Source organism: Gracilinanus agilis, chromosome 1 (assembly GCF_016433145.1).
Source record: "Gracilinanus agilis isolate LMUSP501 chromosome 1, AgileGrace, whole genome shotgun sequence".
NCBI classification, from domain to species: domain Eukaryota; kingdom Metazoa; phylum Chordata; class Mammalia; order Didelphimorphia; family Didelphidae; genus Gracilinanus; species Gracilinanus agilis.
Genome location: NC_058130.1, coordinates 790,906,269 through 790,934,020, shown reverse-complemented (window position 1 = coordinate 790,934,020; position 27,752 = coordinate 790,906,269). Strand labels below are relative to the sequence as shown.

General features: G+C 44.0%; 1 protein-coding gene and 1 pseudogene across 1 annotated transcript; both read right to left on the bottom strand.

The window, feature by feature from the left end:
- The window catches only part of LOC123230496, a 92,114-nt pseudogene that overhangs the window by 55,924 nt on the left and 8,438 nt on the right, over positions 1-27,752 (bottom strand).
- Positions 274-24,048, bottom strand: LOC123232585 (zinc finger protein 420-like; the record flags this gene model as incomplete). Its single annotated transcript, XM_044658997.1, has 3 exons — positions 23,944-24,048; positions 1,410-1,812; positions 274-1,175 (listed from the first exon to the last, which is right to left on the bottom strand). Coding segments are annotated over exons 1-3 (1,410 nt in total), but the record flags the coding sequence as incomplete, so codon positions are not given.

Sequence of the window (27,752 nt, the reverse complement as noted above, 5' to 3'; positions counted from 1 at the left end):
GCTTACGCCAAATATGTAGCCACAGAAAGTCCGGAGGGAAAATTTTCTTCACCCAATAGCAAGACTGGAGCTGCACATAAACATCTTTCCACATAGCTTGTACGCTTAAGTTTCCTCCCCAGTGTGGATTCTCTGATGTCTATTAAGAATGGAACTCTGATTAAATGTCTTTCCACAATGCTTACATTCATAAGGTTTCTCCCCACTGTGGATTCTCAGATGTACAGCAAGATTGGAGCTCCGACTGAATGCCTTTCCACACTGCTTGCATTCATGAGGTTTTTCCCCAGTGTGGATTCTCTGATGTTTACCAAGATCTGAGCTGCAACTGAAGGACCTTCCACATTCATTGCATCCATAAGGTTTCTCCCCAGTGTGGATCCTCTGATGTCTAGCAAGACTTGACCTACAACTGAATGCCTTTCCACATTGCTTGCATTCATGAGGTTTCTCCCCAGTGTGAGTTCTCTGATGTTCAGTAAGAATGGAGTTACTAGTGAATGTCTTTCCACATTGCTTGCATTCATAAGGTTTCTCTCCAGTGTGGATCCTCAGATGTACAGCCAGATGGGAGCTGCAACTGAATGTCTTCCCACATTGCTTGCACTCATAAGGTTTCTCACCAGTGTGGATTCTCTGATGTTTAGCAAGACTTGACTTACAACTAAATGTGTTTCCACATTGTTTGCATTCATGAGGTTTCTCCCCAGTGTGGATTCTCAGATGTATAGTAAGATGAGAATGCTGACTGAATTCCTTTCCACATTGCTCACATTCATAAGGTTTCTTTCCACTGTGGATCCTTAGATGTCCAGCAAGATTTGAGCTGCAACTGAATGTCTTTCCGCATTGTTTGCATTCATGAGGTTTCTCTCCAGTGTGGATTCTGTGATGTTCAGCAAGATTGAAATTCCTACTGAATGTCTTTCCACATTGCTCGCATTCATAAGGTTTCTTCCCAGTGTGGATCCTCAGATGTCCAGCAAGATTTGAGCTGCAACTGAATGTCTTTCCACATTGCTTACATTCATAAGGTTTCTCCCCAGTGTGGATTCTCTGATGTTTAGCAAGATAGGAGCTGCAACTGAATGCCTTTCCACACTGCTTGCATTCATGAGGTTTCTCCCCAGTGTGGACTCTCTGATGTGCAGCAAGATGGGAGCTCCGACTGAATGCTTTTCCACACTGCTTGCATTCATGAGGTTTCTCCCCCGTGTGAATTCCCAGATGTACAGCGAGATGAGATCTCTGACTGAATGCCTTTCCACACTCCTTGCATTCATGAGGTTTTTCCCCAGTGTGGATTCTCAGATGTCCATCAAGAAGAGACCTCCAAGTGAATGCTTTTCCACACTGTTTGCATTCATAAGGCTTAACACCACTGTGGATTCTCTGATGTTTAGAAAGACTGGAGCTGAAACTGAATGTTTTTTCACACTGCTTGCATTTATAAGGTTTCTCCCCAGTGTGGATTCTCTGATGTTTAGCAAAACTGGAGCTGAAACTGAATGTTTTTTCACACTGCTTGCATTCATAAGGTTTCTCTCCAGTGTGGATTCTCAGATGTACAGCAAGATGGGAGCTACAAGTGAATGTTTTTCCACATTGCTTGCATTCATAAGGTTTCTTCCCAGTGTGGATCCTCAGATGTACAGCAAGAGGAGAACTGCAACTAAATGTCTTTCCGCATTTCTTACATTCATAAGGTTTCTCCCCAGTGTGGATTCTGTGATGTTTAGCAAGACTTGACCTACAACTAAATGTTCTTCCACATTGCTTGCATTCATGAGGTTTCTCCCCAGTGTGGACTCTCTGATGTTGAACAAGACTGGAGCTGAAACTAAATGTCTTTCCACATTGCTTACATTCATAAGGTTTCTCCCCACTGTGGATTCTCAGATGTACAGCAAGATTGTAGCTCCGACTAAATGCCTTTCCACACTGCTTGCATTCGTGAGGTTTCTCCCCAGTGTGGATTTTCCGATGTAGAGCAAGAAGGGACTGCCGACTAAAAGACTTTCCACACTGCTTGCATTCATAAGGTTTCTCCCCAGTGTGGATTCTTTGATGTTGAGCAAGACTGGAGCTGAAATTGAATGTCTTTCCACATTGATTGCATTCATGAGTTTTCTTCCTAAGATGGATTCTCTGATGTTTAGCAAGAAGGCATCTCCACCTGAATGCCTTTCCACACTGCTTGCATTCATGAGGTTTCTCCCTAGGGTGGCTCCTCTGGTGTCCAGCAAGACTGGAACTGTGCATAAAAGTCTTTCCACATTGATTAATTTCACTAGATATTTTCTTGGTGTGCGTTCTTTGATGTTCAATATGAGATGAATTTGGAGGTGGAACACAGAATTCTCTCAATGCAAAGTTATCTGATTCAAACCGTATTAATCTTTGTAGGCCCGTTTCTTCCACAGGAAAGCTCACTTCTGTTGGATTCGCCTTCATCTCAGGTCTGATCTCCCTTTCTAAAAGAAACAAACAGTAAAAGATACATAGAACATGTGATATTGGAAATTTGGGGGTCCTTGAACTAATTCTGAAGTCCCTGGTCTAAACTTCCTGTGGACATTTTTATCTCTTACAAACTACATTTCCCATGTTTCAACTGGTTTCCTATCTCACATGGTGATGTAAGCCAACATAAACAGAAGGTTAAATAGGGAGATTGGGATTGGTACTTCCTCTTGTTTTCCTGCTGAAGCAGTCAGGTGGGAAGGTATGGCATGGCATCTGAACTCAATCTTAATAGGCATGTGAATTCATTTTTCTAAATGGCTTTCAATAAACCCTTTGAAACTGTGATGTTTTTAATTCTGTCCCTCTATATTAATTTTAATTCTTACAAGCGACATATACACATAACTCTTTTCCTCAACAGCCAGAAAACAAGCTGCTTTATATCCCATTTCCTTAGGTAAGAAAAGTTTTCCAACTTAAATGGGCACGATCCATCCTCTGAAAAATGCCATTACCTCTGTTATAAGGAAAAAGGCAAGAGCAGGAGCTGCTGGAAAGGCTGAAGCAGGAAGGTTCCAGAATTCTAGGGAAGTGGCAGGGGCTTTCTCTGAGAGACCATTAAAGGAAGAGGTTGAAAGTGTCTGAACTAGTTGGGTGGATCTAGTGAGTTTGACATTTCTTCCTCTCCTGTGGCTGTCCTATGGATCCAACTACCTGTTTCTGTGTGTATTGTTAGAAGGAAATTAGAATAGCTTAGGAAGATCTGGGTGACAGGGATGGCTTCTTGACAGCTTGAGTATTCTGACACAGAGAAAGGAGACAGCTGAACTCCTAAAGAGAAGGGAGACCTGTTTTCTCCTGTGTGTAGAGCCTATCTTCAAGAGGATATCGTCAATTAAGACCTGGTTTGCTGGAGATTGGCCAAGCTGTGGTGAGACATTTCAGTGGTGTACAATGAATGTCAATAATCCTAGCTCCATCTCAAAATTTTTATTTAACTGGCAGTTACCCTGGACATCTTGAGGATCTGCTGAATTCATCCACTGAAGATCTTTGAACACAAGATCCCAGACTACTGCTGGACCTGTTACTATAGTAGTTAGATTAGTGGTAGTGTAGATATTCCCTCTGAAACATTTGGGAGGGATCCCCTTAGTATTCAAGGTAGAACCTGAACCCTTCTAATACCTGCCCTAATTATTATTAAATCCCTTTTACATTTAGACCTTCCTTTTATTCCTCCTTTTCCAGACAAACTTGGCACCTAACGGACATTAAGGACCCACTGGTTTCCTGGTGGTTTCCCTCTCTACTCCAATTTCCCATTACTCACCTTATCCAAAACACCTAGGAGTTATTTACACACTGGATTTATTATTTTAACCCAGGTATTTCTTTACTAATAACAGTATCTTGTTGCTGCTGACTGATAAGAGTCAAATAGAGCTGCTTGTTACATCTATAGATAGCTGTCAGTGAGAACCTTCCTCACCCCCACCCCCCGAGTCCTTTTCCTGTTGTCCTTCAAACCTTACCTCTCTATTCACTATTTAAAGGGGGAAATTTGGTTAGTGAAAAGTATTTATTGTAGGAACTGGGACTTTTAGGTAGAGAGGTAATTGATAGTGCAGATACTGGCAGAAGATAACTAGATTTGGTGGGGAGGCTAATTGATATTCTTACTTAGATCATCCCAATTCCCCTCCCTTCCTCAAATAAATCCTGTTTAATATCATTTGGGTATCCAGTAAGTGTTTTTTTTCTCAGAAGAGGAGCTCAAAGTGTTCTTGAGCAGAGCTGTTTGTACCAGAGCTAGCAGCTGGCTACATTCCTTCTGTGTTCAGTAGAATTCCTCACTGGTCTAGTCCTTCCCTTGTTGTTGGACAGGCTTTAGAGAAAGGGGCCAGTTTCTGGAAGGCCTGGGAGTTTTCTTTGCAAATAGGGTTAGGGAGGTGCTGAGGGAGACCTTGTCACAAAGGCATCTGGCTCAGTGGCAAAGAATGGGATACAGACTGGAGTGTTTAGGTTTTCCTAAAATCCTGCCTTCAGCAATCTGTGTAATAACCCTTTGGGGTAAATGTTCTCATCATTTCACAGTTGAGGAAACTGAGGCAAACAGGTTAAGGTTCTGTGCAGAAGTTTTTCTGTTTTAAGTAATCAAACTTTTCCATTTTTTTAGTAATTGCCTCTATCTTAAGTTCAACTAAGCATTTGTGTCCTTGAACTGCAAAGTAAAACCCCTCTGAGGCACCCTCTCAGGCCTGTTAATTTGGCCATTGTGCCAGAAATACAAAATGAACATTTTGGGGCACTCATGGGAGTTGCTGTCCATTTATTGAGCATTTGGGGGACCATTTGGAACTTTGTTAGGAAATCAACTATTGAAGCTATGGAACGAAATTCGCATCAACCAGATGCATGGTCCATATTTGAATGTTAAGCAAAGTTTTAATGAGACTCCAGCGAGTTTTCTGGATCACTTGACTAAGGCTTCAGTTACAACAGAGGTGAATACATCACCACTTAATTCACAAATTGGGAAGACTGTGACCCAAGTGTGCAAGAGTGGGTGAGAAATTGGAATTGATTGACTGTCCCCTGGGCAGTCCTAAGCAAAGTGTCTGTTGTGATTAGACACATAGAATAGGAGGAAAGCACAAGAAATGATGAAAAAAGCACCTTTAAAAAGGGAGTGACTTCCTTTAACTCTCTTCTCGTTCGTGACGTGAACCTGAAGGAGCTCTTACTCGTGGCTTAGACCTGGAGGAGCACTGGCTGAGAACTTGGACTAGGTGAGACTGCTCTTAATATCTTCCTTGGAATAACACATGGTGAGTGTAAAGACTAGATCTTTCTGGATTTCTCTAAAGAAACTCTCCTTTCAAGAGAGGACCAGAGACTGAAGCTTTTGCTTCACTCATCCCTAGCCCTTGGGTCTCGGTTCAGTTCTTTCTGATTGTGGACTGGTTAAACCTACCTGGGTTGAACCTGGGGCTGGAGCAAATTACTCAATCTGTTAAGATTACTTATCCTACCCTATCCACTCTCTGATTTTCTTACTTTCTCTCCCACTTCCCATTTATAAATAAACTACCATAAAAATCATTTTGACTTGACTTTTTATTGTGGATAGATATTTATTCAATCCCCTGGTGATCATCCCTTTTTAATATTCACCCAAACAAAACTCCTTTTTACCCCTTACACAACCTAGGAATCATTATGTTCCTAAGGAAAGGTGATCTGGTGATCAGAGATGTTATCTCTGCAACAGAAATAGACACCTTGTGAGATTTTCATTTTAAGGGACAATTCTCCAGACAATTAATTTGAGTAATAATAGATATAATAATGGATGCCGAAAAATAATAAAGGATGGACTAATAATGGCAGTAATTATCAAAAGCAGAAAAATGTAAATATATATCAGAATTCATGTTGTCAAGGAGCTCCACCACCAGATCTTAATATGATGCAGGAATGGGTGAGATCAGGAGAAAGATCAAAATATACTCAAGTAGGGAGTGGTCAGAAAGGTGATTAGAACAAAGAGGCATGTTCATTATGAAGGTGTACCTGGAGTTCTCAAGTATTTGATGAATCAATGGGAAAAGGTTTTAAGGTGAATGGTATTGAATGTAGGGATGATAAAGTTAATGAGTCTGCAAATAATGTAACTGAAACAAAAGAAAATGTAACCAATGTTAATGAAAGTGAGGGAAAAATTGTGATGTAAAAATAGTTGAAAATTCTAATGATTGTGTAATAATGAAAAATAATGAAGGATGTAAAATAGATAATGAAAATGTGATTGTGAACAATGATAAGACTGAGGTTAAAGGGATGAATGAGAGTAGTGAAAAATCTGATGAAGGTGATAAAGACATAAAATCCTGGGAATAGCATGGAATTCAAGCAGATGTGAGTTTGACTGGACAGGAAATGACTAAGCTTTGTACTAATGTTACTGAATTAGCTCTAGTGTTGGAGACATTCCAACCATCAAACAGCACAGAATCACATGTGTCTGTGACTACTGGAGACCAGATTGATGATCTTCTGATTGACCGGAGCAAGTAAATCAGTTTTGCAAACATTTCTTGAGAATTGTAGAGCTATTGGTACAATGGAAGTAATAGGTACTACTGAAAAACCTAAAAGAGAACTAAAATTACAACCTAAAATGATTACTTTAGGTCCATTACCTATGGAGCATGCATTTCTTTGTGTGCCAGAATGCCCAATGAATCTCTTAGGTAGAGATTTATTGTGTAACCTGAGGACAACTATCCAACATACTCAAACTAGTGATATTTCATTACATCTACCAGAAGAATCTCTGAAAAGCCTTTCCATTGCTTTTAATAGATGTAGTGAGTACAGAGGATGACTTAGGTTCAGCTTATCCAACACCTAAGGATATCCCTAAGGATCTTTGGTCAAAGTCTTCTACAGATGTGGGTTCATTAAAATCAGCCTCTCTAGTCAGGGTTAGGACTAAGGGAAGACCAGTTCCTTGTCTACCTCAATATCCCTTGACTAAAGAAGCAATTGAGAGAATAAGACCAATCATAGAATCCCTAATCTAACAAGGGATTATCATTTCTTGCTTCTCAGAATTTAATACACCGATTCTTCCTATTAAAAAGCCAAAGTTGGATGAGAATGGCAGAGCTATATATCATTTTATTTAGGATTTAAAAACTGTGAATGATTATGTAATTAAGACTCATCCTGTTGTACCAAATCCAACTGCTATAACTCCTTCCATTACAAGCCAGGAATATTTCATTGTGGTACTTATGCTCAGCTTTTTTAAAAATTCCTATTCATAAAGATTCTCAAAAGATCTTTGCTTTTATGTGGGAAAAGTCATAGTGCATGTGGACTCACCTGCCTCAAGGGTATACAGACTCATGTAGCCAATTTTCACAAATTCTAAATAGTGATCTTAAAAGTATACAACTCAAGGAGAGCAAATTGGTGCATTATGTGGATGATATTCTTCTTGCATCCACAAATGCAAAGGTGTTCCTTAAGAGATAGCAAGATTCTTTTAATACAATTGTATAAGCGTGGGCATTAGATCTCCAAAGGAAAATTAGAGTGAGTTTTGTCTAGAATGCAATATCTAGATTTTGTGTTATCAGAGGGTTCAAGGAGTATTACACAGAAAAAAAATAGCTGATGTCCAGAAGTTGACTGCTCCAAAGACCAAAAAGCAGCTCAGAGTTGTTCTTGGAACAACTGTGTTCTGTACACAGTGGATACCTGGTTATAACAAAATAACAAAATGTCTTACAGATTTAATCAGGAATACAGAACCTGAAACTCTGACACTTAAGCCTGAACATCTGCAAGTTTTAACTAAGCTTAAATAAGCCATTTTATCTGCATCTGCCTTGGGAATTCTGGACTATTCTAATCCATTACAATTGTTTGTTACTATGACCAATGGAATTGCTTCTGGGGTACTGAAATAGACTTTGGGACAAAGTTAGTGTCCTATTGCATATTATAGTTGTCAGCTTGATCCAACAGCTGCAGGTACTGTGCCTTGTCTAAAGGGGATAGCTGCTGCTGCTGTGTAAGTACAGAAGTCAGTAGATTTTATTTTGGGATATCCATTGACTGTATATTGTTCACATCAAATTGAAGCACTAATAAGGAAATTTCGTACTCAAGCTTATTCAGATCAAAGAATTTCCAAGCATGAAATTATTCTCCTGGGTAGTGACAACATCCAGTTGAGGAAGTATAGTATATTAAATAGTTACACTTCTTCCTTATTTGCCAAAAAAATTGTTAACCACTACATGAGTGTGTAAACGTAGTAGATCTAGTGGAGATGCCTAGGATGGATTTGAAAGACACTCCTATTGAAAATTCTGACTTGGTATTATTTACTGATGGTTCTTCATATTTGTGTAATGGAATTCGTTGTACCAGTACTGCAGTGGTCATAAAATTTGAGACACTGTGTGATGGCTCTTACCTAGTGCTCAGGGAGCAGAGTTAGTGGCATTGAAGCAAGTCTTTCTTCTAGCTGATGACAAAAGTGCTAATATCTATACAGACTCTTGTTATGTGTTTTCAGTATATCACGCAAAAGAAAATATCTGGAAACAGCGAGGTTTTATTACTGCATCAGAAAACCAATTGTACATGTAAAAATAATAACTGAGTTGTTGAATGCTATCCAAAAACCTAAATAGCTAGCGGTAATCCATTGTAGAAGTCATACTTGTGGCAGAGACTGAGTTTCTAAGGAAAATCATAGAGTAACTGCAAAGTATGCAACCCAAAATGCTCCAGTGTGTGTGATGAATTTGTCAACTACTAAATCTGATGATTTAGAAAGAGCTCTATAATTTAGATTTAGATTTAGAAGGAGACTCAGATTGAAAAATGGAAGAAGTTGGAGCTAGGAAAGAACATGGTATATGGGTTGCTGACACTGGAAAACCACACCAAACGATTTTTATACCTATTTGTGTCAAGCCATTCTCACAAATGGTCATTTTGGTACTCAAGCTGTAGTGGATTCTGTAAAAAGGCAATAGGTAGCACCAGGTATAAGTACTGTTGCAAATAAGATCTGTAGTAGTCGTTCTGTTTGCCAAAAATTCAATCAAGGTGAATTCAGAAAGGCTGTCCATTCGGGAGTTTGCAAATTGATTATACAAGCATTCCAAAAACTGCAGATTTGCATATATCATCTTATGAAAGGTTCTTTGGACATGTTCCATTGCAAGCAAAAACTTGTAAGGCTCTTTATACATCTCTCTTACAGGGTCTGGAGGTGCAAAATTTGCTACATCTGAGCTAAAATTCCTAGCATCCTTTTAACTATGCCCTCATTTAATATACAAGGGCATGGGAGATAAATTTGGTTGAGACGCACACCACGGGGCTCTTTTTGAAGAGCTTGAGCTTTGTTTTGGTTAAGGTGTAGCATGTGTGGATCTCTGGCTCTGGCCCTGTGCACTTAACTGAAGGAATCCCTTTCCCTCTCTTTTACTTTCTCTAGTTTGCTGTAATAAAGCTACTAAAACAGCCTCATAATTTAAATTGTAATTATTACAGGAGAGATTGTCAAATTGCTTCATATTTAAGCGCATTACAACAAAGGCTTAGAGAACTCCATGATACGGAAGTATTGATCCAATCTGGTCCACTGAATTATTCTCTTCATAATTTTCAACCAGGTGATATGGTACATGTGAAAAATTTTGCCAAAACATTGGCCATACAAGAGTATTGGGTTGGTCCTTATACAACTGTATTAATTTCACCCTCATCTGAGTGTTAGGAAGAGATTTTTGATATCACTGTTTGTATACAAAATTAGCTCATGAAATTGATAATGAAAATGTAGCAACTGTAGAAGAAGCAGAAGGAGAAGAGTTGGTGGAAAGCTGAGATTTTCATCAGTGAAATAGAATCTGCAATCAAAAATATCAGTAAGGAGAAGACATTCCAGTGGAAGAGGTCATTTGGTTGGAAGAGATTACTTTAGAAGAGGAGGATTCAGAGATATTGAAGGACATTGTACAGAGACTGAAAAGACTTGTAAATGATAAGTAGAAAAAGACTTTAAAGAAAATTTTCAATGAAGAGGATCAAGTGATTGATGGAGTAATGGTTCTATGAATTTGGGAAATGTAATATAGCAACATAGCATATCCTCATACTGCATTCAACAGTACATATTACTGCCATGGATTTTGAAGAAGAGATTTCTTCAAACAAGACAAGAAGACGGAAAATCTGAAGTTTTGGTAAGTATGTTGCATGCAACAGTAACATAACAAAAAATAACATAGTATAAATAACAACATAAACATATATAAACATAAATACAGTTAAGATATATTGATTCACTACCTGAATAAGTAAATCAATGAATAGTTACTTACTAACAATGTTATAATTATAGAATAGTTACTAACAATGAATAGTTATTTAGTATAGGATTTAGCTAGTTTAGGTTTAGTAATAATATAGGTAGACAGGGTAGTTTTAGGAGATTTTATTAAAATAGGGCTGCAGTTAGATTGGAGATTTGGGTTGATAAGATAGGGCACTAAAGTACTTTACAAAAATACATTGCAACACACATGTATTACATATAACAGTACATATTATATATCACACCACACACATGTAAATAGATATGTAAATAGTGTGTATTATAGTTAAGGTGGAAAATTGTATTATAGTGTATGTATATGTATATATATAAAACATGTGTAAATATTGGGTTATATATGTATGGCATACATGTGTATATTGTATGTAGATATGTATTATATATATAATTATGTATATAGTTAAAATTTGATGCTGATTAGGTTTTTACATAGGATAGTTAGATACAAAGTCCTATGTAAAAATTTGGTTTTGTGTAATATGAATAAGGTTTTAATTTAGAATAAGATGGTGTTAAATTTTCATCTAATTTTAGATGTATTTTGGAAAAGTTAATTTGATGGACTGGTTTGAATTTTTTTGTAAAAACTTATGCAATGTTGTGTTAGTCGAATTTTTTCAAAAATGTCTAAGTTTTCTATTAATGCATTGCAATACTAATAGAATTTTTCTGTATTAGTTTATAAAAGTAGTTTTTTAAGATTTTAGTGTTTTAAATGAAGTTTGTGTTTATAGTTCTATTTTGATCTTTTTTTTGCTTCTTTTGATTTTGTATATGGTTGCTTTGTACTTTGAGCTTTCTAACTCTTCATTGTATAATTTTCCTTTTTCCTTTCCTTGAATTGAATTCCAAGGGTAAGGTAGTATTAGATAGGATAAGATAGGTGAGTGTAGACAATTTATTATTTTGGGTACGAAATTTAGTTTGTGGATTATCTTTGTAGGTGCAAAAATACAAAAATATTGTTTTCAACACTATTTTGGCTTTATGAAAAGGGGGAAACTGTTATAAGGAAAGAGGAAGAGCAGGAGCTGCTGGAAAGGCTGAAGCTGGAAGGTTCCAGAATTCTAGGGAAGTGATAGGGGCTTCCTCTGAGAGACTGTTAAAGGAGGAAGTTGAGTGTGTCTGAACTCCTTGGGTGGACCTACTGAGTTTGACATTTCTCCCTCTCCCGTGGCTGTCCTTTAGATCCAACTACCTGTTCCTGTGACCCTGTGTGTATCTTGTTCCTGCTGACTGATCAGAGTCCAACAGAGCTGCTTGTTACATCTATTGACATCTGTCAGTGAGAATCTTTTCACTTTAGCCCTGTTCCTGCTTTTCTTTCAAACTTACCACCTCTATTCACAATTTAAAGAGGGGAATTTGGTTAGTAAACAGTATTTATTGTAGGAACTGGGACTTTTAGGTAGAGGTAATTGGTAGTGCAGATAACAACTGGCAGAAGATAACTAGATTTGGTGGGAAGGTTAATTTATATTTTTAGTTAGATCATCCTAATTCCCATCCCTTCCTTCCCTTACTTAAAGAAACCCAGTTTAATATCATTTGAGCATCCAGTAAGTTTTATCCTGTTGGCCTTCCCAAACCATGAACTTCTGAATACTGCTCTTAACAATCATTCCTTGATCATCTAAACTTCCCTATACCACCCTAGTATCATCTAGATACTTAATTCACCTCAAAGCTAAAGAACAATTAAAATAACAAAGAATATGCCATGTGATCTCATGCCTCTTTTCACTAAAATAAAATCATTCTACTAAATACAAATGAAACAAAAACATGGCATTTCCTATGTTTAAAAATATGTCTCGTGGTAAGGTGAGTCCGTGATCCTTTTATAAGGAAATGGGCAGGAAAGCTCGTACAATTCTCTTCCTGTTTCCCACCTTATAAAGATACTGGCATTTTAATGATATTTTTCTTAAAAATCCCAATACAGGTGGTAATGCATTCTCACTGTACCTCAGAAACTTGCTAGGACTTTTAACCCTGGGCAAGCAACACGAGCTCTGTTGGTCTCAGGCTCCTCAACTATAACATGGACATAAAAATATCAAGTGCATCCTAGGGTTCCTATAAGGATCTAATGAGATATTTATAATATGACATATACTAGAAGACATATGCAAATGGTGATATTTATTTTTATCATTAGAATTTGAATTATTTCCTCCTTTGATTGCTTTTCTCCTTAAACTGTTATTCTCTTCACTGTCCACTAGTTCCTGATTACCCTGTTGAATTAAATGCATTTCTATTCCCCAACACTCCTTTCTCCCTGGATGATCTCAGAGTGAGATTCAGGATCTGTTGCTTCTTTCTAAAGTACCTCTATAATTGAGAGCTAGGCCTAGAGACAGGAGGTCCTAGGTTCAAATCTGGCCTCAGACACTTCCTAGCTGTGTGACCCTTGGCAAGTCACTTTACCCCCATTGCCTACCCTTACCACTCTTCTGCCTTGGAGCCAATACACAGTATTGACTCCAAGATGGAAGGTAAGGGTTTAGGAAAAAAAAAAAAAGTACCTCTATGTTTGGGTTCTAGACTATGACCTCCAGGACAGCCCAGACTAGTGTTTCCCTTCCTTTGTTTGCTCAAGTCTTAGCACAGTTCCTAGACCATATTTATTATTTAATACATATTTACTGACTAGGCCCAGGGCTTATGTCAGGCCCAAACTCTACCAGGATCCTTACATTCTGGTTTCTCTCTTGAAATGCAAATGCATACTTTGGCCTCAGTCGTGTTCCTGTCCCTCTCTTGCTCTTATTTCTCAGCAGTCAACAATAACTCTATTGGAACTAGAGCAGACCCAATCCTGAAGATCCCTGAGGCTTCTCTCATTTCCCTAAAATGAGGTGCTGTGGTCACTGATTGTCCAAGAACAGGAGAAAGCCTGAGCCCCGGAGACCAGGAAAGGGCCTGGGCTGATGATTTAGGGAAAGCTTAGCCTTGGATCACTTCTAAGGAAGACATCAATCTTTACTCCTCCTCATGTGCTGCAGGTCAATGGAGAGAAGGAAAATCAGGAAACCAGCTGCCTACCTCCACTCTACATTGAGGTTCCCTGATGTAAGCTGGGTCCTCATCATGGCAAGGCAATCCTGTCTCGCCTCTCTCATGGATTTTCCCTTTGCTACCCACTACAGCTGCCTTTCCAAATATTTCCCTGGTCTCCAGCATTCCCTCATGGCTTCCTTCATCCCGCTGCCTCACCTTCTGAGCTGAAAACTTGGCCTTATATTTCACAAAACACAAGCAGGAGACCCTCTACAGAGCTCTCTTATCCACCACATCTCACCCAGCACAGCTGCCTCCTTTTCCTCTCTGCCCTCAGGATCAGAGCAAAAGGTCATTCTCCTAGATACAGAAAATCTCTCTCCATGTGCAAAAAAGCCTATCCCATCCCTCATTTATTCCTCCCTGCAGGGCCCCCACTGTTTTTCATCTTCAGCCTTTCCCACACTAATGAGCTAATGACTCTCTTCCTCTGGGAACTAATAAACCATGTCTCCCCAGTGCTCAACCACTTTCACCTGATCTCTCCCTCCCCATGAAATACTATGCAACATCTGTCCTCGGGTTCTAGGGTAAACTGCTAGAGATGGCCATTTGAGTGAGTTGTGTCAGGGCCTTTCCCTTGTTATCTCTGCTATACTTTGCCCCAGAATTCTAAGTCTGGCTCTCCTAAAGGCAAAGGCCACCTGACACCATTAGTCCTCTAGTGCTCCTTCTCTTCACAGCCTTCCCTCTCGTGATTGGCTGCCCTAGAGCTGGGATCTAGAGGGTTTTTACAGAACTGTCAGCATGCTGCTGTCTGTTCCAGCAAAGGGTGAGCTCCATGAGGGCAGGGGATGTCCGCTATAGCCCTTTATGTCCCCTATAACTTATCCAAGGACCCAGCACAGTTCAAGCACTCATACATGTTTCTGAATACTAAAGAGCTCAGAGGTGATAACCTCAGCCATTCTGGCACCTGCAGGGACTTCCAGGCCTTTCAGCCCCAAACACTGACTTCTTAGAAGATCACAGACTGATTCCATGAAGCGAACTGACAGAAAATGGAGTCCAACAGCCTCATCTTACAGATGGGGAAACAGGTTCAGGGATTCAGAGACTTTCAAAGGGAGCCCCTGCTAAAAACCTCTAAAAAAGAATTCCAAGTTGGGTCTTCCTGCCCATTAATCTAGCCCTGGCTTCACCAGAACACACAGAACCCTCTGGTCACCCCTGCTCTCCCACACCTTTTTTACCCTACCTTACCTGAGCAGCAGCTCCTCAGACCTTCTTGCTCTAGCATCCGCGGGGCTTCCCTCTGCTCCAAATAAGAGATCAAGACTTCTGAGGGAGCTGTAAGCCCTGGGCATGGGAAATCAGTCAGGGAGGAAGATGGAGAGGAGCTAGTCATTGAGTAATCTTTAGGGAAAGATTGGAGAGTCCAGTGACTCCACTCAGAGACTCTGTCCATGGGATAACCACAGGGGTGTACCCTCACCCCCTCAGTGACTATAATGAAGGAGTCCAGGGTAGGATGTGCCTCTTACTCTGCTGGGGAACTGCGAAGAGCCCACTCTTCACTTGGTTGGGTCTCTGGAGGTAGGATGGCGTGTCGAAGAATGAAATGAGAACGAGCCAGAGTGCAAGTCAATTTGTAGAGGCTGTTCCTTCTCGTGCCATCTGCTGATTTTCATTTTTATACCCTTTTTTCTTTATGATCTCATGCAGGTTTTGATTTTCCCATAGTTTCAAAATCACATATTAACTTTTGAAACACCACAAGATTGGCATTTACTAATTATCTTACTGTGGTTAAACAAAGAAGTAAGCTTGTCAAGAATTATTCATTACAGGCTGGCTTATTTGGAACTTATTCTTTTAAGCCATGGGTAAGGTACAAGTACATCAGTTCCTAGCTAATCATAATAGTTAATTATATTTTAACTAATTATATTATGTATATAGTTACGTTATATTATTCATTCCCATCATCAATCAAGGAGATAGTTATGGTAGTTGATTACATCCAATAAGACACAATAATATCAGTCTGGTCCAAGTTTTGTTCCCATGGTGTTCTTTCTGTTATAGGATCACTAAGAATACAGTTCTGGTAGGGTGATTCTGTGGTAATTTGTCATTGCCTTAATTTCCTTGTGTTTCACTGTTTCTTTGGTCTGCAAGAGCTTGGGAACAAACCCAGGCCAGGTATTTTCTTGCTGGGAACTTTAGAAACTTGCATTAACTCACTAACTGCTGGTTTTCTGCTCGGCTAATTCTAGGGGAAATTTCTATACTCTAGGGGGTTGTACAGGGGTTTATTTTGGGATAGTGGGTAGTCTATGGCTGTGATTGTTCTTGCCATACACCTGTATTGTTTTTCCGTGTCTCCTATGAGCCGGATAAAGATATTGATTGCAATAATTTCAATGCAAGTGAATGTCACTGTAAAAAGAATCACATGGGGTAAACTGAGTGTGGAATTTCCATCTTCCTGACAACCTGCCGTGCTGGATTGTCAGAGCTTGTGAGTAGCCATGCTAACCTCACAGCCTCAATGGCTTCCAGCAGGGAACCTCAAAGGAACAACAGCTCCCCTCCCCCATCTTATTTTGGTCCATTGTGGCAGAAATTCCTAAACTCCCACACTGGGTCTGAGGGTCAGTGTTTTGGGTCCACCTGAAACCCCAGACATAGGGATCTCGAGGATCAGCTTTTCTCCCATCACCCTGCCTATTCCTCCCTCCCTGACACCTCTCTGAGCCTCAAAGATTGTAGGAGGAGAGATCAGGGAACCAATCTGGAACCAGAACATTAGATTCTAGGTCATTTTCTTCAGAGAAGGCAGGACTCAGTCCATAGTTTTCTATTATCTGGGAATGAGAGGCATCTCGAAGGGGAGGGGGCAGGAGCCTGGGATTAGAGGCAGGAAGGTCTTAGTTGATATTTCGACCCAAACAGCTCCTATGTAGGGGCCTCAGAACAAGCCACTTAATCAAATCTATTTCTTGTGTCACTGAATTAGGAAGATGAAGGTGAGGAAGAAGTGCCATAATATTAAAGAGAAAACCCTTGACAGAGCCCTAGGACAAGAGTAGGTTGTTATAAATGCTTCATTCCTTCCCTTCCTTCCTCACTGGCTCTACTGAAGGCTTAGGGAAATAGGAAGGAAGACTAAGGATAAATCATATCTCCTGGGGACACCTAGGAGCTGTGATCTACAAGTTTATTCTGGTTAAAGAGAAAAAGATTCCCAATAGTAGATTCACCTTACAGGGAAAGGAGTGGAAGGAAAAACCTTCTCATCAGTTTTCACAGATGGGTTTGGGAGACACAAGTCTGGGGCAGGGCTAGGAGAGATGGAATCAGCTCTAAGATTACTTCCACATCTGAGATTCTCCAACATGCATAGGATCTCAGACTTCAGGAGCACCAAAGGGAGCTCACAAGGTCCCATTACACAATGCAAAGTCCTTTTACAGAGGAACCAACAGCAGGACTTGGAAAACAACCAAGGCCCCGGCTCGGGGACTTGGAATACCACCCCTCATCCCTTTCTCATGACTGAAAACTACTCCCAACCCTGCCTGCTGCTGAGGGCAATATTCCCTTGGATGGCAGACTCAGGCAGCAGGGAGAAGCTCCTTACCTACAGAGAGCAGGTTGCAGACATTCTCCAGCATCACCTCCTTGTACAGCTCCTTCTGGGAAGGGGATAAGAGGCGCCACTCCTCCCGTGTGAAATTCACAGCCACATCCTTGAAAGTCACCACCTCCTAGAGCAGCCCAAGGCAGAGCACAGAGGGCTGAAAGTTACATCACAGTGAAGAGCCCACCTCTGGTCAGTTACAGGAGGAAACTGACACACAGAGAAGGGAGGAGCCCAAAGGTCCCTCCCTTGGTCAGTGTCAGAGCCAGCACTAGAAGCTGAGTCTGTAAGAGCCTGATGGAGCCTTGAGAGAAGCAGCTCTAGGATGCTCCAGAAGGAAGCCGAGGAGTTTCTAGTGTGTGAAGGGAAATCTCTAGGGGACCCCCAGTGCAGCTTGGAGGCAGCCAGCATCAGTGTGAGAGTCACCAGAGTGCCAGAGCCTGAGCCATGGAAGTGGGGAGCTGGGAAGGTAAAAGGCAGGCAGGAAAGGAGAGAAGCTTTTGTGTCTACACAGGAATTAACTGGTTCTCTGGGCTGGGACTTTGCCTCTGAACTTTCCTGATCTCTTGATGTCTGGCAAGCCCAGCCAAAGCAAGCTGAATGGAGAATGAGACCCAGAAAGGCTGAGACCTCCCTCCCTTTCTCTCTCTCTCTCTCTCTCTCTCTCTCTCTCTCTCTCTCTCTCTCTGTCTCTCTCTCTTTCTCGTTACTAATAAATGCTCATCAATCTGGTAATTAGCCCCCAGATCAGTTTTTACTTATAACATTGTGGAAGGCACAAGATAGGAGAAAATGTGCTCCAGAGATTTCGGGGACTCAGGACTCACAGCAGGTGACCTATCCTCGGAGAAGGCTGAAATGATCTTGGATCATTTACTTATTGATCCTATTTACCAGGAACTGCTTTTGTCCAGTAACTGCCTGAGTCCTGGTTCTGTGACTTCTGACTCAGATCCACATTCAGCCAGCCTGTAATAGGTGAAGTGCAGAATTCAGCTCTGGGACACTTCATCACTGTTTTAGCCTCATTTCAAGGCATTCACTGAGCTTGGAAGCATCAGGGGAGCCCCAGGAAGTCAGCTCTAGTCTTTCTACACCCCTGACCCATCTCAGAGATGTCTGGTTTGCTGCCCAAAGTCAGGAACCTGACCTTGCACTGGAATCACACAGGAATCTCCTCTTAGACAGAGGAGAGAAGAAGAGCTGGGGCATTGCTTGCCCCTTATTACTGATTATTCCAGGCAGTCACAGTGTCCCTGATTATCCCAGCTCTATAATTAATGGTGACCCTCCATCCCATGACAGACATTACTTAGCCTGTCTGTTCCTGGTTCTGTGCTCCCCCAAACCTATCAAAGAGATCTAACCTTCTGCTTAGGGTTTGGAGCATTCACAGACACAAGCCCATGACCTGCCTTTCTTGTCTTCCTTGGAGAGCTGCCTCAGGTTACCCTTTGGTTAAATTTCATTCCCAAAACATGCAAATGTGAGCTTCACAATGTTGGACACAGTAGATGTTCACTAATGAAGAGGAGTCTCCAGTATTTTTAGGAAGAGACCCCAGAGGGAAGAGATCATTTGCTTCTTCAATAACCTGAGCAGCAAAAATGCAGGAGGAGTGAATAACTGAAGACCAACAGTAGCAGCAGAAGAACATCAGAGACCAAAAAGAGGCTTCTTTTAAATACTTCAAACAAGAATAACGGGAGGAAGGAGGAAATCCAGGAGGGCTAAATTTGAAGGTGAAGACAGAGAGGATCATGGGAAGAAGCTTGTGGTGTCCCATCTGGTCCAGGAGGATGCTTCTTCTTTTGGATTGCAGGACCACAGGGGAGAAGAGGAGGTAGATACAGAGAATATGGGGACACACACAGGACATCTCAAGGATCACAAACTGTCATTTCCATTCCCTCTACATTCAGCACCTGTTCTTCACTTCTGGGCACTCTGCAAGAGGCAAAGACAGTCCTTGCCCTCCAGGAGCTCACAGCCTACTGGGGGAAGGAGACAAAACACAGTCCCATGGACACAAAGCGAGCTCTGTCTAGGAGAAATGAGGAAGAATGGAAAGAATGAAGGCACTCTGACTAAGAGGGACAAGGCAAGGTTTCCTGTAGAAAGTTTTTAGTCTTTAGTTGAAACTTACAGGAAGTTTAAAGGGCTCAGTGATCTGAAATGTGGAGGGAAAATATTCCAGACATGGGGTAAAGCCATTGAAAATGCCTAAAACTAGACCCAGTCAGATCACACAGTGCATAGAGTGCCAGATCTAGAGTCAGGAAGACCTGGGTTCAAATGTGACCTCAATCACTTACTAGCTGTGTGATCCTGGGTAAGTCACTTAACTAAGATTGCCTAGCCCTTATCAATCATCTATCTTAGAACTGATCTTAAGATGGAAGGTAAGGGTTAAAAAAACAACAACAAACCTTTTCCATTTTGGGGTAGTTAGGAGACTCTGTGAATAGAGAACTAGAACTAGAGACAGAAGGTCTCTGGGTTCAAATATGACCTCTGACACTTTCTACTTATATCACCCTGGGTAAGCCACTTACCCCCAATGGCCTACCTCTTAGCCATCTTCTGCCTCACAACAGATATTTACTATCAATCCTAAGATAGCAAGTAAAGGATTTTTTTAAAAGGCTGTAGCTGAAGGAATCCAGGAGGCAGGTTCCCTAGATTCAAGAATATAGACTGGGGAGTAATGAATAAGAAGACGGGAAAGAGGGTTTTGAACACCAAACAGAATGGTTTTTATTTGATCCTGGAGGGAATAGGGAGCCACTGGGGTTTATGAAGGAGAGGAGTGACACGATCAGAACTGAGCTGTAGGAAAATCACTCTGGTGGGAGAATGGAGGAGGCCTTGGGGTGGGAAGAGCCTTGTGGGAGACAGACCCAGAAGTAGGTTCTCTTAATAGTCCAGGAGGGAGGTGATGTGGGCCTCCAACAGGAGGATGGTAGTGACACAGGACAGAAGGGGGCATATTGGAGAGATGTTGCAAAGGTGAATGGTCCTGGCACCATACTGGATATGTAGGTAAGGGACAGTGAGGAGTCAAGTGGCGCTCCTTGGTTTTGAACCAGAGAGACAAGGAGGAGACAGCTATCTAGAAGGTGGAGGTTCAGTCTAGGTGAGAAAGAACAATGCTTTTGGGACACACTGACCTCAAAATGTCTACTGGCCACCTAGTGTGAAATCCCTATAAGGAAATTTAAGATGAAAGACTAGAGCTCAGCACAGAAATTGGGGCAGAAAATGGAGATCTGAGTCTCAACAGAGAGATAGTGCTTGCATCCCTGGTAGCTGATGAGATCACGAAGTAAAGAAGTCCAGAGGGAGAAGAGTAGAGGGCCAAAGACAGGGCTGGAGGAACTCCCTCCCCCTAAACCTATTGTTACAAGATCTAGAGGAACCAGCAGAGAAGCCAGAGAATCGCAGATTAGAGAGGCAGGAGCTAAACCAGGAGAGAGAGAGCCATGTCCTAATACCCTAGAGGGAAGAGAAGATCAAGTGGGCCAAAGTCATCAAAGACTGCAGACAGAATTGAGAGAAGGAGGACTGAGGAAGTGTTCTCTATCATCTCAGAAAGACAAGAGCATACAGGGGAAAAGGTATGGAGGAAAAGGCTAAGCCTGGGAAGGTGGAGAAAGGATGAAGGCCCTACCTTGACATGGAAGGGGGTTTCACTGATGAATGTTCTCATGTGTAAAGGGAGATGAGGACTCACACAGAGGCCAGAGAGACTTGGTGCCTGCAGTCTACTTGTCCTGAGTCAGGGGGAGGCGGTAACTTGTAGTGGGTTGGGGGTGTCCAGTGTGGCACTCAGAGGACTGGGATAGCTTTGACCCAGGGACCAGATTTCCAGGCAAAAGTAGAAGAAAATAAAGAGGTTAGCTGTGACAAGTAAAAGATGAAGTGCCTGAGGAATCAAAGCTCTGCTCATCTGAGCACTTTAATCAATTTATTAAAGCAAAGTATGCCATCTGCCTAACCCAGTGACAGGCAAATTATGGCCCACAGGCCCGATGTTGCTCCCTGAAATGTTCTATCTAGCCTCACACATTATTCCTAATCTGACGAATACAATGAGTACAACACAATACAATGAAACTTTGAAAGAGTTGCTTTAGAAACAGACTGACAGATGAGCATTTCCTTTCCTTTGGCCCCTCTTTAAAAAGTTTGTCCATCACTGGCCTAACCAATAAGGACCAGGCCCTTTCCTGGGCTTAGGGCTGGAACTTGAAATCAGAGGTAAAAGAGACTTATCTACCTGAAGAGAGATGAATTAATTAAGATCAATGAGTGCAAAGGAAAAAAAAATCAATGTTAGGTCATTTGCTTTCTAATTTGAGAAAACATAAGGAACTTACCAAGTCAGGGTGGGGAAGAGGGACAGAGAAAGTTCCGTGAAAGGGGGTCCCCCTCCTTCCCAATATCTGTAAACAATCAAAAGAACAAAGAAGCAATAACTGATCAATATGGACCAAGATTGCAGAAAAGACCTACTGAATGCCAGAGACCTACAATTAGGAGAAAACTCCTTCCATCAGTCTCAGAATCTGACTCTCTTTCTGATCAACCTAAGCTCAGGCCTCAGCTGAGGGTCTCTAAACAGCAGGTACAGGCAATCCAGTTTGCCAGCCAGGCAGAAAGAGGTTCAAATAATGTAACCCAGGTTTCTCCCAATTCTCCCTATTGAATAAACTTTCCTCTCCAGACAAAATTTGGACAAGGCACACAACTGAATGGAAGGGAAATGACTCAGCTCTAGCACTGAGTCACAAGATGGAGAATGTTTCCATAATTCATTCCTTGCTGCCCCAAAGCCCTCTCTTTCTGCCCCAAAGGGAATCAGCTCAGTAGATGGCACAAGGTCAGCCTGTCACAGCTTCCTCACACACCATACAGGGAATGCTGAGATCAAGCTGCATGGGAATACTGAGAACAGAGATTTTCTGCCAACAGCAGCCATGTCAGCCTCAGCATCTCTCCTCAGAGAGGGGGAGCTCCACACTTTAGTCCACATCAATTTCTCTAGTTAAACCTCACAGAAATGGTTTCAGATAGAACAGAATGCCTAGATCAAAGGGTTTGCACGGTTTGAAAGCCTTTTGGGCAAAGTTCCACATGGCCCCCCAAATGCTCAATAAATGGACAACAACTCCCATGAGTGTCCCAGCTTTCCCACATCTCCAAAATGTTCATTTTGTATTTCTGGCACAGGGGCCAAATTAGCAGGCCTGAGAGGGTGCCTCAGAGGTGTTTTACTCTGCAGTTCAAGGACACAAATGCTTAGCTGAACTTAAGGTAGAGGCAATTACTAAAAAAATGGAAAAGTTTGATTACTTAAAACAGAAAAACTTCTGCACAGAACCTTAACCTCTGTTTGCCTCAGTTTCCTCAACTGTGAAATACTGAGAACATTTACCCCAGAGGGTTATTACACAGATTGCTGAAAGCAGATTTTTAGGAAAACCTAAAGCACTCCAATCTGTCTGTATCCCATTCTTTGCCACTGAAACAGATGCCTTTGTGACAAGGCCAGGATGTCTCCCTCAGCACCTCCCTAACCCTATTTGCAAAGAAAACTCCCAGGCCTTCCAGAAACTCGCCCCTTTCTCTAAAGCCTGTCCAACAACAAGGGAAGGACTAGACCAATGAGGAATTCTACTGAACACAGAAGGAATGTAGCCAGCTGCTGGCTCTGGAACAAACAGCTCTGCTCAAGAACACTTGGAGCTCCTCTTCTGAGAAAAAAAAGCCCCATTTCTGTGTGAGGCCCTTCCTGGGCTCACCCCAAACTCCTCAGACTCTCTCAGGATCAGGGAGTTCAGCAGCAGAAGGCCAGTGCGGGGGAGGGATCACACTCTGGAGTGGGTACAAAAGCTACAGGGAGCTCTCTGGGGGCATCTCCAGCTGCCTGATTCTAGCTGTCCCTGGCAAGGACCCTGACCATTCCTACAACAGACTCCACTAGCATATACTGACCTTCCAGCCCCTTCCTCTGCCCTCACACCTCCCTCCTCCTCCTCTGACCCAGGGACACTGGCCTCCTGGCTGATCCTTGGCCAAGACCTTCCGTGGTCTGATGCTGAACCTTTCCAGAGGCTGCCTGTCTCCCTGCAGGGAATGTTCTCCCTCCTGCCTCTGGACTTGGAGCTTCCTTTGAGTCCCAGCTGAATCTTCCCCTCAGGAACCAAAGATCTCCCAGAACCCTGAGAGCCTTCCGTCCCACAATGATTCCCTCCATCCTGCTCGAACAGAGCTTGTTTGTACATGGCTGCTGAAGGGTCTCCTCAGTCAGATGCAAGGGGCAGGGGGCAGCCCTGGCAGGCAGCCAAAAGGTTCTATCTTCCTTTGTTCTAACCAGTGCCTGGCACAAACCAGGGTGCTCCTCTACACTGGCTGACTTAGGCTAAGAAGTAGGAAAGAGGAAAGAGCTGGAGAGACCCAGTAAGACTCAAGACTTGAGGCAGAAGCCAGTGAGCAGCACCACTGCTCTGGGGACAATGTCTTCCCTGATGATGGACACTCTTGGGCTCTGCTCCTGGCTAGGATCAAGAGGGAACAGGTGAAAAGAAACAGAGGAAGAGGGTGTGAGTGTCGTCAGGCAAGCAGAGAGAGCAAAGACATGATCCCTAGACTGGGAAGAAGAAGGAGTCAATGGGGTCTAAGCTCTTTGGGTCTGAGCTGCCCATGGGCCAAGGAATCACTCCCAAAGCTGAGAAGAGAGTCAGGAAGGGCTGCTCCTCCTGCCTGGGATGTGGGTACAGAAATGGCCCAGCAGGAAAGAGAGAGCCGCTTTCCAGCCCATCTTGTGTCAGAGCCAGGGAAGGGCCTTCCTGGCTGATGGAGCTCCCATCTGGGGCTGGAATGCACTTACCTGGGCTGGGAGTCTGTCCCTCTCAAAGGCCATCTCTGGGACTCCAGGCTCCCTGTAGAGGCAGGAAAATATACCCAGTGAGTCTATCTGCTGAAGCTCCTCCATCTTTCCCCAACCTGGTCCCTGCAAGGGTTAAATTAGGAGTTTTAACAAAATAAGAGAGCAGCTTTTAATCATTTAAGTTTTAATGACAATATAGTGGAGTTATAAATTAATATTATCCTTTTCAGCCAGAGGAAAGAAAAGTTCTAGCAGCTTGTAACAATTAATAATTTAATTTCATTAAAATAGACATAGTAAAAAATAGAGTAAAATGAATATAGTAAAGAAAAGAAATATAGGAAAGAGGTAGAGAAAGAAAATTTTCTAATGCCTATACTAGTTATCCTATAACTAACTATAACTAACTATATTTACTACCTAAAACTACCTATACCTACCTATAACTGCCTATAACTAATGCTAATAACAACCATCCCACAAAGTTCCAATCCAATCAAAACCAAATCAATCAGAGTTTAATCCAACCCCAATTAGGTCTGTCAATGAAGACCAGCCACCTTCCAAAAAAACCTAACAGATCACCAAAGCCAAAAAGCCCTCCTCAGTCAGCTCAGGCCCACCTTTATATACCACCAAGTAACCACCAACCAAGAACCCAACAGACAGCAACAAACTTTGCCCCAACTGCCAGCCCTCACTGTCAGCAACTGACAGACCAACCAACTGCTGCTGGTCCCCTTTCCTACCTCACCTCCTGTCTATGGTTCCTCCTTCCAGTCACTGTGAGTTGGCTAACCCCTACATATCTCTATGGGAAGAGGACCTCTGGGTTCCCCTTTAAATTAAAAAAGGAATAAAAAATTCCTTTTTACATCTCCCCACTCAGGGTCCTGCCCCGCCCCCAATTTCCCCCACTTTATGGCCCCCTGAATGGACACCCAGCCAAAGCTCTTCCCAACAGGCCTCTCTTGGCCCAGGGAATGTCTGACTTCTGTGCCCCTCTGAGCAGCAGGAGCTGGCCTAGAGCCCCCCTCCCAGGACACTCCCTCCCCTCTTTCCACTATTACAGAAAAGCCCATCTTCCTCCCTGCCTTTGGGCTCACTCTTTGGGCCAATTGCTCTTGGTGGAACCTGAGAAGAAAATTGCCCTGATCTCCCTCCCAGCTCCAGATCTGGCTCAGCCCCATCCCTCCTCGGGCAGTCCCTGGGCCTCTGTACCCTGAGCTGGGGAGGGAGATGGGACCCAGAGGGGGAAAGGTTTTCCCTTCTCTCCCCTGGGCTGAGGCTGCCTCACAGGAATCTACATGGGGTGAGGGGCCACAGGAGTCACCAAGGACCAGGCCTGCCCTCAGGGGAGAGCCTGCTACCTGCATAGGGAGGGGGCAGCTTGGCAATAGAAGAGGGTCTATAGGGCCAGATGTTCTTCCTCTTCTGCCCCCTCCCTTCTCCCATCCTCCCAGACCTCCAAGAGGCATCAGGGCCTTTGGGATCCCACATGGGATGGGCCCAGGCAGAGCCCAAACACCCCTGGCAGGGGCTGGGAAGGCACATGGTCCAACAGAGCTCCTGGCAAGGAGGGCAGGAACCCTGGAGAGCCTCAAGTGTTCCCAGGGGTGGCTGAGCCTAGGAAAACAGGATGAAGGGGTGCTGGGGTCTCCCTAGAAACTGGGGAGGGCACCTGGGACCCTCTGGCACAGTTGAGGCTGGGAATCCCTTTAGGGAACTGGAGCCATCCCTGGCCTGGAATGTGATGGAGACCTTCCCAAGGGACAAGGAGACCAGGAAAGGGCTTTGGCTCCTGTTCTGGCCTTGGGGCAGGAAGGCAGAGTTCAGGGATACTCACTGAGGACCTGGTCTGAAGGCAGCACAGATGAATCTCTAAGCAGGAGCTGGGGGTCAGGACACCTGCCTCAGGAATCCCTGGGCTCCTGGAAAGGTCCCTCTCTACCCCTAGACCTCTCTGCATCCTCTAGACTCCACCCCAGGTTTGGGGTTCCCCCTGGGCCACAACCCACCAGGCTGGGCAGGAGAGAGGCCCTCTCTCCCTGCTGTCACCCCAGACCACCTAGATACACTCTGAGGGAGATGGGAGCAAAAGAGAGCTCCTGAGAAAAAGCACAGGCCCATGGGAGGATGGGGAGGGGGGGGTCTGTGTGAAGGAATGTGAGGCCCACAAAGAGGGGCCACCTGGGTGTTCAGGTTGGGTTTGAACCATCTCAGGAGAATCAAGCAAGAATCAGTGCAGTGGGGAGAAGAGGAGAAGGAGAACCAGGAGGAAGGGGGAGAGGGAGGTGGGGAAGAAAAGGAGGAGAGCCAGGAACAGGGCCTGGATGTGGCCAAGAGGCCAAGGTGGGCAGAATCTGACAAGAAACTGGCCCAAAGCCAAAATTCTGCTCTCCAGGGGAGGGGCTGCAGGAGGCCCACCTGGGAGCTCTCCCATCCCAAAAGTCCTCAAGTGCCTGCTACAGGTCCCCTTGGGCTGGGGAGGGTCTTGGGGGTGCCTCCCAGTGCTCCAGGGGGGCTCAGCCAGCCTCCAGGGAGAGATCCTGCAGCCAGGAAGCCCTTCCAGGGAGCCAGGCCAGGCTCAGGGTTCAAAGACAAAAGAGGAGCCACCAAGAAAGGGTCTGAGGCCACGCTGGAACCCAGGCCCTCCCTACTGCAGGCCTGGCACTCTCCCCTGGGCTCCTCAGTGGCCCAGATGGTCTTCCCTGTGGGGAAGGCCCTCCTCCTCCCATCCAACCCACATCCCTGACTGCAGGGCTCTCCTGGGCCTCTGCTGGCCTCCTGGGCTCTCTTCCTCCTTCCTGCCAGCCACCATTCAGCCTCTGAGGTGACTTTCCTCAGGCCCAGCTTCCTCCCCCTCCCCATCAAATCTCCCATGTCCTTCTTCAGTATTCCCAGCCCTAATGGCCTCATCCCCCTCCTCCCTGCCACCCCCTGCCATCCCCTGCCCTGGGCCACACCAGCCTCCTGGGGGGCTCCATGAACACCACCTCCAGCTCCTGGCCAGGAACACCTTCTCTGACTGTCCCCCATGGGTGGCTGACAGGCTCTCCCTCCCCAGCTCGGACCACTGTCCTCCTAGGCTTCCCTACAGTCCAAATGACAATCTCGCCTCCTCCAGGAAGCCTTCGTGAATTCCTCTTCACTCTCTGCCCTCTCCCTGGTCATTATTGCCAGTTTAGCCTAAAAACAACATGCCAGGAGGGACTGAAGCTGAGGCTGCCCGAGGGGCGGACGAAGGGGCGGGGGAAGAGGGACAGAGGAGCAGGAGCTTGGGGGTCTGAGACCCAGAGGCTGGGAGGCAGGACTCCTGGGTCCTTACAGGGTGCGGTAAAACTGGATCCGGTACTCCCCCCAGGCAGGACATTTTAGGAAGAAAAAGGATCCCGAAGAGGAAGCTGGAGGCCACAGCCAACCACTGTCAGACACCAGAGCAGCCCCCTGGATACGTTGTACCCCGTAGGACCCCACCCCCACCCCTGCCTGTCCGGCTCCACTTGGGCCCCACATCCTTTCTGGACCCAGCCAGCCCCGCCCAGCTGCAGAGTTCCAGGACCTGGGGGGAGGGGAGGGGCTCCCAGCTTAGACAGGATGCAGGAATTGAGATCCAGGAGGCCCAGGCGCGGTGGTCCGCCCCTAAGAGACCCGTATTTAGTCAAGCTCTCGGCTTCCCGCCCTCCCCCAGGCTCCTCTACCGCAGACCCCTCCCCCCCCTTCACAGTTACCACGTCCTCTGGCAGCTAAGGAGCTCAGGCCGGAAAAGCTTTAGAAGTGGAGGAGGAGGCGGAACCGGGTAAGATCTT